Source organism: Hemicordylus capensis, chromosome 4 (assembly GCF_027244095.1).
Source record: "Hemicordylus capensis ecotype Gifberg chromosome 4, rHemCap1.1.pri, whole genome shotgun sequence".
In the NCBI taxonomy this organism is placed as follows: domain Eukaryota; kingdom Metazoa; phylum Chordata; class Lepidosauria; order Squamata; family Cordylidae; genus Hemicordylus; species Hemicordylus capensis.
In genome coordinates, this window is record NC_069660.1 from 51,412,582 (window position 1) to 51,426,538 (window position 13,957).

The following is a 13,957-nucleotide window of genomic DNA, read 5'->3' on the forward strand; positions in this document are numbered from 1 at the left end:
TTTGGTAGAATACAGGAGGGGTTTACCATTGCCTCCTCCTGTGCCGTATGAGATGATGCCTTTCAGCATCTTCCTATATCGCTGCTACCCGATATAGATGTTTCCCATAGTCTGGGAAAAATACCAGTGGGGATTCGAACCAGCAACCTCTGGCTTGCTAGTCAAGTTATTTCCTGCTGCGCCATTAGGTGGCTTTGATATGCTTTAAGGCTTTTGAAATTTGGGCCTAATTTGTCCTGTTGTGATCTAGGTAATGAATAACCCCTAACCCAAGAGCTTTATTTGTTCTCTAATTCTGTGGATTCACTTGCCAAAGAGAGCAAATCAGCTCTTGCATGGACAGATATTTCCAGGCAAAGGTAGCATCTTTTATACAGAATTCAGTAAATCAGTTCAAACAAAAGATGCCTTTATTATTTTGAAAAAATATTTCACAATAAGTTAGCAAAAATACAAAAATGGCAACTCCACACAGTAGAAAAGACTTCATTGACAGCATTTTATATGGCTTCTGTGCCTGGAAATTGCAAACTGCCAAAAGAAGTTGGTCGGATAGCATTTTTAAAAAAACAGCAACAACCCACACACACAAACTTGCACACACCCATAAGAAAAATCCATTGGCCCCCAAATAAACAAAACTTAGAAACGAAGAAAACAGAAAGCCACACTGGAATCCTTCCTTAACAAACGGAAGTGGTGTCACTTCTCTCACCCTTAATCAGTGTTCCCAATAATATATCCGAATGATCAGTGAATCCCAGCCCAGTTTTCAGAGGAGATGAAATCCATAAGATGCCAGTGAAGTCACTTTTCCTTTTTGGAAACCAGGCAGATATATAAATAATTATTGCTCAGCATCTTTTTCTGTAGCTTGTCTCTAAATTTGAAAACAAAACCAGAACACTTTTCAGGCCTATGGAACTGGATAAGTGGCTTCACCATTATAGTCTATGACTTTGGGTAGAGAAATAAAGCATTGTCCAGTGTTAGTGGGGAATTTTTCCCCATTTGAAACATCAGTGTTAGTGAGGGGGAAAACTTCTCCCATTCGTAAAGTCCTAGTGTATCATGTTTCTTCTATCCTACAATCTGCTGGTGGTGATGACTTTAAAAAGAAAAAGGAGAGAGAAACTTGGACATGGTTTTCTGCAGCCTCAGTTTGGAGCCCTCTCCTCTTGGAACGCAATAGCCACATCCTCCACAGCAATACTGTCCACGATAGAAGACAGGGAGTGAAGATTGCGGTCCTCAGAAGAATCATCAGTCAGCAAGTGGTCTGCGGAGAACAAAAGAGGGCCCTTAAACAGGCAGCTTTCTCTGAGAATCTGGTCACTGCTGAATGGGGCAGCAGAAGTCCTTGGGAAGAAGCAAAGCCACAAACTTTGTGATTGAAATCTGGTCTGGCACTCAACTATTTCCTTGAAAGCTATTCCCTCCCCCTTAATACAGAAGTATTGATGACTCTGGATGATAGTTTGATGGCTAATGCGCCCCTGCCTCATTCTACACACACAGTCACTTCTTTCATCAAGCATCTTATTTTGTTTAAAAGACCTTCTGTCCCAGATAATTCTAAATTTCTGGGACATGTTGCTGCAGAAGGTACTATGTCAAATCCTACTGGGAATACTGGATACTGTGGGAAACATATAAATTCATAAATAAAAACTTTAATATTGTTCTTGATCCAAATTTTCTCTGCAAATAAACTCATGAGCAAAATGTTTTTAATTTTAGTATTGATTAACATTGATCCCTAATATACTTAGACATTTCATTCTAATTGGAGGTCAGCAGACTAAATTGAAATGAGAGTAGATCGAATAGGGTGTTGATATGATAAAGAGTTGAAATCCAGGTTGATGTATAAGACATATGTGAAATGTTATCTGCTGCATTTGTGTAATTTTCTTTTTATCTTTTTCTTTTCTGTAATTTTCTTTTCTGTTATAAATTTAAAAAATATGAAAAAAAGAAAAAAAATTGTTCTTGATCAAATTTCTGTTAATGTTTCGTGTTAACTTGTTTAATGTAAGGTCAGGAGAATCCTCAAGCATAGGTTTTCTGTTGGAACCGACTGGGACTACTAACACTTAATAATGCTGGCCAACATGATGCACAGCAGTACAGAACCACTGCACTGCATCAGGGCTACTGCAGAGCCATAAGGCAGTCCCACTGCTGTAGAGAATGTGTGGCTGTGCAAGCAGTGCAGCTTGCACAACCGCCCATTCTCTACACATTGCATCTGCCCTAAGAGTCTGCAGCAGCCCCTATGCGGTGTGCAGTGGCTCTCTATCACTTTGCTTCATGTGGGCCAGTATTAATGGTTTGTAAACACGAAAATTTGCAATGCTTTTAAACATACACCTTGTTTCTCTTTTTGTTGACACTTGTGATTCTCCTTTCTGTGCTTATGACAAAGAGAGATTGTTGAGCAGGATGAACTAAGCGACTGTCTGCTTTTCTCTGCCTCCTTCTACCATACCTGCCTCTTCTTGCCCCAGTGTTCTTTCATTCTACCAATATAATCACAGATAATTTATTAACATGACAAAGTACACAAATGTTGCCTATGGAGAAAGGACTGGTCCACAAAGTATCTGCATCCTGCACTGCCAAGAATGGCCACCTCAGCCCTTCACTTCTCTTGATTGCTGCTGGTTAAGAGAGGATGAACTGAACAGATAGGTGTGCGAGTCCCAAAGTTGTTACATGATAAAGACTGTTAAAAACTGCTATGTTCAAATATTTCCCTTATATTACCATCTGTTCTTTATCTGAAGACTGGAAAGAGGCCAACCAACCTCCTTCCACTGTCAAATGATCCTCGTTTGTAAAAGTTGTGCCTTCCTAATTTCCATATACAGTTTTAAGTTATAGCCATGTCTTTTTCTCTACTATGGTCTCTTGGTTCTGATTTTAAAAATAGTACATTTGTCATTGTTTTAGCATCTTGGATAAAAAGTAAACACGAACTGGTAGGCTCACAGATATATATATATATATATATATATATATATATATATATATATATATATATACACATATATATACACACACACACACACACACCCGTGCGTACACACACAGTGTAGTGTAGTGTAGTGTGTGGTTTTTCAGCCATGGATGAATTTTTGAAGCTTCTATCTACACCTTCCCCACATTTTAGCATTCTATCTACACCTTCCCCACATTTTAAAAATGTGACGATTATGACTCATATGTGCTGTTAAAGCTTACCAATGAAGAGGTTAAAATTACCATGGTTTCAATTGTGTCACATTATTTTATTTGTGACTGGCTGGGTTAGCAAATTTGCAAGAAGCTCTCCAAAAACAATGCTTTAGAATGAGGATGTCTCCTAAATCTCTCATTGCATTTTTAGTAGTATTACTCCAGCTCACCATTAGGCAATGTTCTGATTTTTTCATCCTATACAAAGTAGTTTTTAAAACCCGTTTAAAGGAAATGTGAATTTCCTTGGCAGAGCAAAAACACACTCCCATTGGTTGAGGTGATTATGACATCAGCACTGCTCAACCTCCCTGTAGCTTCCTGATATGTGTAGAAGGCCTGGCTGAATTGTGTGGCCTTTTTAAAAAAAAAAAAATTCCTGAATATAACTGAAAAAGGATTTGTAAAAGGAAATCTGCCATTTGTAGATTCCTGTTTGATCACAACCTTCTTCCCTGGCAATGAAGATGATGTTGGAGTGGAGCTGAGGGGAGTGAAGACCATAAGGTTAGTATTAGAGCTGGTTCTAGAACTCAAAACTCCCCTTTCAAAAATATTGCGCTTTTACATGGCGTGCCAGTATAAAGGAAAAATATTTTTGATTTTTTTCGTTGGGGGAAAAAGGAGTGACTGTGTGAAGAAAAGGTGTGTGGCGGGTGGGGGGAGATGTACAGTGCTTGTTTCCTGCTCTTTTGCCTTTCACCCTAGTAACACCTGAGAATAATTTCTCTCAGGCCTGGTGAAATCTGCTCCCAGGAAATGAGAAATCTCTTGAAAATAAAGGGCAAACATTATTACACTTGAATGGTTTAACTCATGTCTCTGAGGTAAATAGAGAAACACAGTCACATAGGCCTTAGCTTCTTAGCTGTGACAGTGGCCTCTTCCTTCATTTCTTCTATCTGAAAGTGGCCTTTTCCTTCATTTTACCTCAGGACTGCTAGGCCTCACCTTGATGCGCCTATTTGGCGCTCCAACCTTGCAGATGGTGCTGCTAAGATGGTGCTGCTTGTAAGGGTCAGAGGGCCCAGGACATTTAGCATGACAAGCAAGACAACCAACGGTTGCAACTTTACCTACCATATGAGGATGTTAAAATGAAACAAAATGAAGGAAATGACCACTGTTGTATAGAAGCGGCAACATTAACACTGCTAAGCAGTTGAGGCCTATGTGATAGAATAGGCCAATCTACCTCAGAGACATGAGTTAAAGCATTCCAATGTAATAATCATTGTCTTTTATTTTCAAGAGATTTCTCTTTCCTAGAAGTGGGGTGGAGGGGCAGATTACACCAGCCCTGACAAAAATTATTCTCAGCTGTTACTTGGGCAAAAGGCAAAATGAACAGGAAACAGATACTGTTCAGCCCTGTTTCTTCACACAGTTGCTTCTCCCCTCCTTTTTTTAAAGGCAGAGAAAAATAAAAATAATTTCCCTTTATTCTGGCATGCCATATAAAAGGGCAATTTGCGGGGAAGGGCAGATTTTTTGAGTTATAAAACTAGCTCTAATACTAACCTTATGGTCTTTACTTCCCTCATCTCCGCTCCCGAGAATCTCTTCACCCCCACCCCCACCTTTCTCCATACAGTTGCTCCCTTAAAATGGGGGGGGGGCAGGGAAATCAAATTAAAATACAGTGGTCCCTCAACTTACGAACTACTCGACATCCATAGTTTTTGACTTACGAACGACAAAAATGACCGGAAGTCGTTGCCGGTTTAGATGCGGCTTCCTCGACTTACGAATTTTTAGATGCGGTTTCCTCGATTTACGAATGTTTCCAGACCTCTGTGGGTGCGCTTTTCGACTTACGAAAATTTCGACCTACGAACGTGCATTCGGAACGGATTAACTTCGTAAGCCGAGGGACCACTGTTTGCATAATACAGTGGTCCCTCAACTTACGAAGTTAATCCGTTCCGAACGCACGTTCGTAGGTCGAAATTTTCGTAAGTCGAAAAGCGCACCCACGGAGGTCTGGAAACATTCGTAAGTCGAGGAAACCGCATCTAAAAATTCATAAGTCGAGGAAGCCGCATCTAAACCGGCAACGACTTCCGGTCATTTTTGTCGTTCGTAAGTCGAAAACTACGGATGTCGAGTAGTTCGTAAGTCGAGGGACCACTGTATACAATATTTGAGGATAATAAACATTTTATGACTTATTTGTACTAACATTTAAATGATCCTGACACACAAACAGGGTTTTCTCACTAAACAACTTTTCTCACTGCATCTACCCAAGCTTTCTGTTGCTTCTCCTTAGGTACATGTGCATTTTTTAAAAAAAATTTGGTGTGCTTTTTGTTGTGCTCTTGCACAGGGATACTATATGATTGATTGGTCGGTTGTGACATTTCTATACCGCCTTTCATTAAAACAATCTCAAGGCAGTTCACACAAAACTTAAAACTAGACAACAAGAATTACACAATTAAAGTATTAGCTAAAATATAGATATAATTAAAAGATTATAAAGACTGTACACTGCTTCTACCTTCTGGATTTTTCAAAATCATGGTTGGTTTGGGTCAGATTACTGCAGGACACTTCGTTCCCCATCCTCAGAATGTCCAGGCCTCACACAAAGACAGCAGCAATGATGTCGCAGCAGAGCCAACATGGCAGCTGCCTGTTTTGTGGGGGCATGGCCAAATAGGAATTTCAAACCTTGATTTCTGCTGCCTATGAGCAGATTTCAGCAAACAACAATAAAACTAGGTGACTTGTAATCACTTTGAGGTAAGAACTGAATAATAACATTTTTAAAGCAGACATCCCCATTGCTGCCTCCCTCTGTTCAGATAATTATATATGCAGGTGAAGGAGCTCTTCCTCAGATTTTTTCCTAACTGGTGGGAACTACAGTGGTGAAACCTCTTTTTCATTTACCTGTGATTTTTATTCTTGCAGAGTAATCTGCACATTTATAATAAGATGGCTACTTGATGAGCGAAAGTGGCACTTTAGAGTTGAGAGGCTCATTACCTTACCTGTTAGTAGCCTGAGGCAGTGAGGGGATGGGTCTAAATGGGCAGGCAGGAGTAAGTGTAGCTGTATGGGCTACTTTCAAAGAATAACCACTACAGGTAGCAATAATGCGATAGGACTCATTGAGGAGTATTGCCTTCTTGTCCTACTTGTGGATTTCCCAAAAGCTTCTGGATGCTACTGGATTGATGGGCCTCCTTAGGTCTAATCCATAAGGACTCTTTTTGTATTCTTATAATTGTACAATAATGTGTTATAGCCTGATTTGGGGGGATTGATATTATTTACTTTGCTGGTTTGACTCATACACATTTCATTATTAAAATAATTATCTGCATTCACCAACTATAGTTAAGCAAAAGAGAAACTATTTACATGTTGAAAATAACATTTTGCTTGAAAAGATGAAAAGGCTAACATCGAATTTTTAGCTACTTTTAATTACTTTTGGTGTCTCTTCAGGGGGTTGAAGACAGCACAGTACATCTGTGACAGCACAGTTTCCAGTCCTTAGGAAAAGTTCTAAGTTGCCCAGAGCACTTGACTGCCAGTTTTATATTTTTTAAGAAGACAATAGGTCACACATAGCCTCTTAGGCTCCAGATCTGTTTAGCCTTTTACCAGGCCTACAGTTACTTCCCAGTAAGGAAACCTAGAAGAGTTATCTCCTTCTAGTCCTATGGGAGCAGACAACATGAACATGCTTGTGTTTCCAGAAACATTGTCAATTTCCAGGACAGGCACTGGCAGGAGGAAAAGAAAATATACCTTTCTGGAACATACGAACATAGGAAGCTGCCATATACTGAGTCAAACCATTGGTCCATCTAGCTCAGTATTGTCTACAGAGACTGGCAGCAGCTTCTCCAAAATTGCAAGCAGGGATCTCTCTCAGTCCTGTTTTGGAGGTGCCAGGGAGGGAACCTAGATTCTCTTCCCAGAGCAGCTCCATCCACTAAGAGGAATATTTTACAGTGCTTACACATGTAGTCTCCTATTTGTATGCAACCAGGGCAGAGCCTGCTTAGCTAAGGGGACAAGTCATGCTTGCTGCCACAAGACCAGCTCTCCTCCCACAACATATCTATCTAATCAATCAAATAAATAAAATCACCTCCTTAAAGGACTTGTATGCTGGTCTCATATCTGATGTGGTGGACAGATATATGACAGACCAGGCAGCTATTTGTTCTGCACTGAGCAGGGGGTTAGACTAAAAGGTTTCCAAGGTCCCTTCCAATATAGATGTGCAAACTGGCTTGAGGTGGAGCCGGTTCGCCATCAAACCAGTCTGGCTCGAGGGCTCACCAAAACCCCCAGGCTAGCTTGGGGCCAGTTCAGGAGTCCTAATGTTCTAAAAAAAGTTTTAAAAAACAAAACAAAACTCACCACCAGGTCCAGCAGTGCTGCTGCGGAAGGAGGGTCTCTGCCATTTCCCCCTCCCCCTGCTCTTTCAAGGGCCTTTGGCCTGCTTTTAGGCCATTCTGGCCCTTTCTCTGGTGGTGGTGGCCATTTTGGAGGCTGCCGCACATGCACGCTGGCCATTTGCATGGCCGGGTTATGACTCAGGCAGGGCGCATGTGCAGCAGCCTCCAAAATGGCTGCTGCCACCAGAGAAAGGGCCAGAATGCCCACAAAATGGGTTGAAATGGCGCTTGGAAGAGCAGGGGGAGGCTGGCTGGGGGAGGTGGAAATGGCACACACCCCATGTCGCAGCAGCACTCCTGCAGACCGCTGGACGTGGCAGCGGTGAGTTTTTTTTAAAAAAATTACTTTATGACCCCCAAACCGGCTAGGATCCGAGCTGAGACAGTTTGTTCAGGGGACACAAAACTGAACATGCCTGGTTCAGTTTGAATCTGGATCAAACTCTAGCAGGGCTGGGCACACAGGTTTTGTGTACATCCTTGCCTTCCAACTCTAACATTCTATGATTCCTCTGAGAGCAAGCAAATGTGATCTGGTGACATAAGAGCAGGAGCAGAGGTACCTCCTCATAAGAGTGTATATCCTCTATAATAAAGAGCCACGGTGTAATCCCGTGTCTCCCTGCCCGTGTCTTTCTTGGCTGTTCTGGGCATGCGCTCTGTGCATGCCCAGAACGTCCGAGAAAGATACGGCTGCAGAGACACAGCGGCCATTTTGGGGCCGGGAGGAGGAGAAGCGGCGGGCCGAGGAGAAGCGGCTGCCACCAATGCAGGGAGGAGAGTGCGAGTGAGGCGGCGGTGGCCGCGGCGGGGCGACTGGCCCCGATGGCGGCGGCGGCGGCCGCAGCAGTAGTGCGGGCAATGCGGCAGCGGCGGGGCGACTGGCTGCGATGGCGACGGCGGCGGGAGTGTGGGCGAGGCGGTGGTGGCCATGGTGGGGCGACTGGTCCCGATGGCGGCGGCCGCCACGGCAAGGAGACTGGGCCCAATGGCGGTGGGGGCCGCGGCGGAAGGACTGGGCGCGGTGGTGGGGGCGGTCTACTAGCGCCCATTAATCTAACGGGCTTAAAATTACTAGTAGTAAAATAAAGAGGAAGGGGAGGAGAAGAGCTTGGGAGTAGCACTTGGGAGTGATGATGTTGGCCATCTGTGGAGTACAGTGATACCTCCAAAGAGCAATTGGACTGGATTTTATTGAGTCCCTACAGAGCAATGTGATGTTCTTACCTGCAGGATGAGTGTTGAACTCTAGCTGGGTGCTCCACTCTGGGCTACATGAGGTGCTGCTGGGTCCATGGTCACTAGCCACCTGAAATTAGAAAACTCTAACTTTTAGAATTAATCACTTGAAGGCCACCAGTATGACTGCAACCTTGCATTATTTGCTTCACTGCAAGTCTCTGTTTAGCATTCATTTTTGTTCTTTCCAGAAATATCTTCCATCTCATCAGATTAGGTTTATTAGTGAAAATACAGACAGCAAGAAACTGCAAAGGTGATGAGACCGCACAATCCACTGCATTTTGGATTGTGGGCAGGGCTCGTATAATCCAAGCATTCTTGGTATCAGTTTGTGCTCCTGGCATTTGGGGCAATTCAACCATAATATAGTCCAGCCGTTTCCCAGGGTTGACACGGGGGATGGGATGAGTATCTGAAGCCCAGTCCAGTCAAGGAGAGATATGTGATGGACAATGGATGCTTGAATGCTGCTGAACTGGAGTTGGGAACATCATTCACAGACAAAGCAGATCAGTCTTTGAAGAGGTGACTGTGCTTCAGTAACAAATAGGGGACAGAAGACTGGCTGGCCTGTAAACTGGTTCCTGTGAGCTGGGTTCATAGTGATGTGACATGAGTGTAGCTAGGCTCATTATTTATTTATTTATTTATTTATTTATTTATTTATTTATTTATTTATTTACATGTTACATCCCGCTCTTCCTCCAAGGAGCCCAGAGCAGTGTACTACATACTTAGGTTTCTCCTTACAACAACCCTGTGAAGTAGGTTAGGCTGAGAGAGAAGTGACTGGCCCAGAGTCACCCAGCAAGTATCATGGCTGAATGGGGATTTGAACTCAGGTCTCCCTGGTCCTAGTCCAGCACTCTAACCACTACACCACACTGGCTGTTTTACCATAACCCAATTGCATCACTATGTACCTAAACTTGTCCTTTTCAATGCAGTTTTATTTGCACTGGACCTTTCCCAAGAAGTGACTGTTTCACTGAATACAAGGAGCCCAGTAACACAGAGACAAGCGAGGCCCTCTCTCTTAGCTGTGATCTGCATTCTTCTGAAGTTGTGTACCCACAACTTTAGCCCAAAAACCTGGCATTGGGTTGGCCAGAAAATGTGGCTTATGTCAGATTTCTTTTCACCAAATTATTTTAACTAAACCAATCAAGTCGTTTAGTTGCGGGACACTAAGATTTTCACTTTTCTCTTTCTTTTGTTTTAGGGTATTTGTTACATTATTTTAAAAAAAGCTATCCCAAATATTTAAGTATTAACCTACCTAATTTACTATTAACTAAATATTTAGTATTAACCTACCTAATAGCAGCCTGTGTAGCCACACGATGGGGTAGGAAGAAGTGAGGAAAAGCATGCAGCTGTTCACAATTCTCTCTCTCTCTCTCTGGTATCATGATGCTGAATGGCTTTGTGCAATGTGGGACCATACAGTCTCCAAGGATTTTTTGTTTGTTTTTAAGAAGTTTAAAGCTAAAGATTCCTCCTGAAATGATAGGGCAGTATGAAAACAGGAGAGACAACCATGCTGATCACTGATCAGCATTTAAAACTAATCTTAAAAACTAAGAACATCTAATGCTGCATGAAAGCTCCAGCACTAAAAACAGACAGCCAGTTCTTAACCTGTTTCAGCAGAACCAGATGACAAGTGCAGGAAGCGGGATAGGCACAGTAGGAAGTGTCCATTGTCACAAATGATATCCCACACAATAACCAGCTGGTGCCTGTGATCTTTGGGCAACCACATTCCACATGGCAGTTGCAATGGCTGTGTTTTGGAGGACTTCCCAGGTACAAAACATACTGTACTGATAAACAGAACAGCAACCCTGAGGCTATAGCTACATGGAGGAAATGGAGAGCTCCCCATAAATATGGAAGTTTGAGGTTCAAGTAAAAAATGTCAAATGTGGCAAAAGAAATCAAATGTTATAACATGATTCTAATATTATCCTTCCGTTTTTCAGTAGATGAAAATAAAAAATGTGTGTCTTCATTTATGTTGATGATAAAAGTATTTATACCACACACTTTCCAGTGGCGATCCTCCACAAATTGTTGTCTTATTGTTCAAGCCAATGGAAGAAAAAATAGTTGGAACAACTTTCAGGGCTGATCATTAGCTTATCTCCTGATTTCAGACAGTGGTTAACATGAAACCATTGGACAAAGCAAGAGCAATCCCATAGGAATCTGCTTTTGCAAGTTTTCATTTTTGCTGTTTTTTCTCACAGTGATCTTCCTAATTTTATATATTTTAATGATAGGGAAGTCACTGGGACAATAAATCCTATGGCAATATCTGTGTTCCGGAAAAGGATACTCTGAGAGCAGCAATCTAAAGCTCATGGAGTCTTTTAGGAAGAACCCAGAATGCTTTTCAGACACTTGTTCATCATTTAATTAAATGTTCAGTCCATTAAGACTGGAGGTTCAGGTTTGTACCCAGATGCCCTTGTGCAGCTTTAAATGGAGGCATCCTGTAATCCATTTGAACTCAGCAGGTGTCTGGCTCTCAAGCCCCCCTCCCATCTTTTCTCACTGGCATATAGACAAGAGTATGTGTCTGAAGTAGCATCTGTTGATTAAAATTCTGCCCGCTGGTCACTTTGGTCATAAGGATGGTGCTAATCATGATCCTGCTGTGTATGCCCACCTTGGAAAATTTCTATGTGGCTAACAGGGATGCTCCTTTTAGGTAACTAGCATCTAATGTGCATTTCCTCAATGTGGACCCTACACCTAATCAGCTAGGTTTTAGTTCTGGCACTCTGCTACACTCTTTTGAGCAGCTCAATGGTACCTATATGCTCAGTGAATCTAACTGGGAGATACCACTACAGTCTTAACTGCAGCTGTAGAATACCACAATGAAGAAATACAATCATATTGTTGAAGTTTTCCTGCTTACTAGATCTGGTGGGAACATGAAGGCTTTAAAACAACTTGTATAGAACCATTGTAGCTTGGCTTAACCGAGTCACATTCTCTAAATTAAATGTCCCACCTATTATGGTAGTTTATGTGGAAAGAGCATGATTCTTTGGGCCATATGAACTTCTCTGAATTGGTGCTCAGGCTGGCTTTACAGGTACCTTAGGCTGCATAAAGTCAGAAACATGGTGTAGCCTATCTCCTGTGCAAGTGTGTGTGTGTGTGTGTGTGTGTGTTTTTTTTGCTTTGGCTGAGGTTGTTATGCAAAATAGCTATGGTGTGGGAGCCTATAACCTAAGTTAGAAAAGGTGCCATTTCTTAGTTTGGAACTTTGGAACATATGGCTGGATGTCTGTGGGCTACACTAAACACTTTGTAGGAATGGCCGGTACACAGTAGCCATTGGCTCCTGTGTTTTTGTAGATGAGTGTGCTCCATGGTAATGCTGACACAACTGACAGCTTGTACCCTTCCCCTGGCACTTACCACTGGCTGGGTGCTGGTGCTACAGTACCGCAGTTCCCGCTGGTCCCGCTCCTGTTGGTTGAGGGTACTGAGCAGAGCTTGCAAGCGTTCAATATACTGGATGGCACTGCGCAAGATCTCCACCTTGGGAAGCCGCTGGTTGGGGTTGAGTAAAGTGCTCCTTTTGAGAGCTTCGAAGGCTTCGTTGACTTTCTTCAGCCGGCGCTTCTCCCTGAGGGTGGCAGCTCGGCGCCTGTCGATGGAAACACTTTTCCTCTTGCATACTTTGCATGCCCAGGGCAGGCACTGGCCAGGACTGTGGTCTGGCAGGACTGAGGCCTTCTCCTCCAGACCAGCCCTGCCCTCAGGGCACAGAGTGATAGCTGCTCGGTCTTGGTAGGCTGTCTGCTCATAGCTGTGTAAACGGGGGCTCAAGTAGTTTTCCCCATCATAAAACCGTTGGTCTGTGAAAAAGTAAGGGTTGGTCTCTAGGAGTTCCATGGCGAGCGTCTGGCAAGGCAAAGCCTGAGCTGCGGAGTGAAACTCCGACTCCTCACACCAACTGCTTGGTGGCATTTAAACCCCGTGCTGGCATTAAATCACAGAGATAAATATAGCAAACCTCCAGGAAACCTGAGCTCGCCCTAAGCTGCTGCTTCGCATCAAAACTTGTCCATCTGATTTCATGTACTCTCTCTGTGGGGATTAGTCTGCTGCTTGGGGCAGTGTTGTGGCTGTGGCGGGGGGGGGGGGTGGACTGGGGTGGGGGCTGACATGTGCTCCAGAGAAGACCAGCCGCCTCTCAAACAACAGCCCCATTGGATTTATGTTCATGTGCTCTCCTACAATGATATTGATGATCAGTCGGCTCCCTGAGCTGGCAGCTCCGTGCGGCATTCCTGCCTCATCTGCTCCTTTCAATTACTGCTCCCTGCCAGCACCATGGCCTCTGGAAACAAAACATTGCAGGGACAGACATCCTGAATGGAAGAGCATCGCCCTTCCAACACCTCCGAGTCTGCCTTGGCCCAGTGGCATGAGGAGGGCTGCCACCTCTTTAGGGACAGAAAACCTGTGCCTTTAACAGGTACATGGGAGGCTGGAAATCAACAGGTGAAGCTTTTCTCAGCATTGCAGCTCAATGCTGAAGAGGCTTCACTTGCTGGTTTTTCTACCTCCCATGCAGTTGTTAAAAGCACGTCGTCGCCTTCTTTTTCTAAGGTAGCAGTCCTAGAGAGGAATGAAACCATCTCACTCACTTTGCATGCCCTACCATCACATCTTCTGTTACATCTCCTACTCTCTCTGCATCTCATGTTACTGGTACTACCAATCACTTAATACTGATAATACTTAATAATCAAGCCTGCCCCTGTCTGGCGTAGTCTACTTAATTTTATTTTTATTAGAATCCCCATTGTCTTTTGATAGGTGTTAAATTTGTAGAGCAAGAGTACAGAGTTGGAAATGCCCATTCCAAAGCGTTTTAGTTGACTTTTTAACTTGATTTCAAAATCAACTAAATGATTTGTATTTGTTTTTAACTGTTGGTTTTTATATGGATGTTTTAACTGGCTGTGAAACGCCTTGAGACATTGGTTATATAGGTGGTATAAAAATATGCTAAATACATA

General features: G+C 43.1%; 1 protein-coding gene across 1 annotated transcript; it reads right to left on the reverse strand.

Moving 5' to 3' along the window:
* Positions 1-392: 392 nt before the first annotated feature.
* MYOG (myogenin) lies at positions 393-12,899 on the reverse strand. Its single transcript, XM_053242593.1, has 3 exons — positions 12,345-12,899; positions 8,892-8,973; positions 393-1,279 (listed from the first exon to the last, which is right to left on the reverse strand). The coding sequence occupies exons 1-3, from the start codon at positions 12,897-12,899 to the stop codon at positions 1,158-1,160; spliced, it is 759 nt and encodes a 252-aa protein (XP_053098568.1). The 3' UTR covers positions 393-1,157.
* Positions 12,900-13,957: the final 1,058 nt, after the last annotated feature.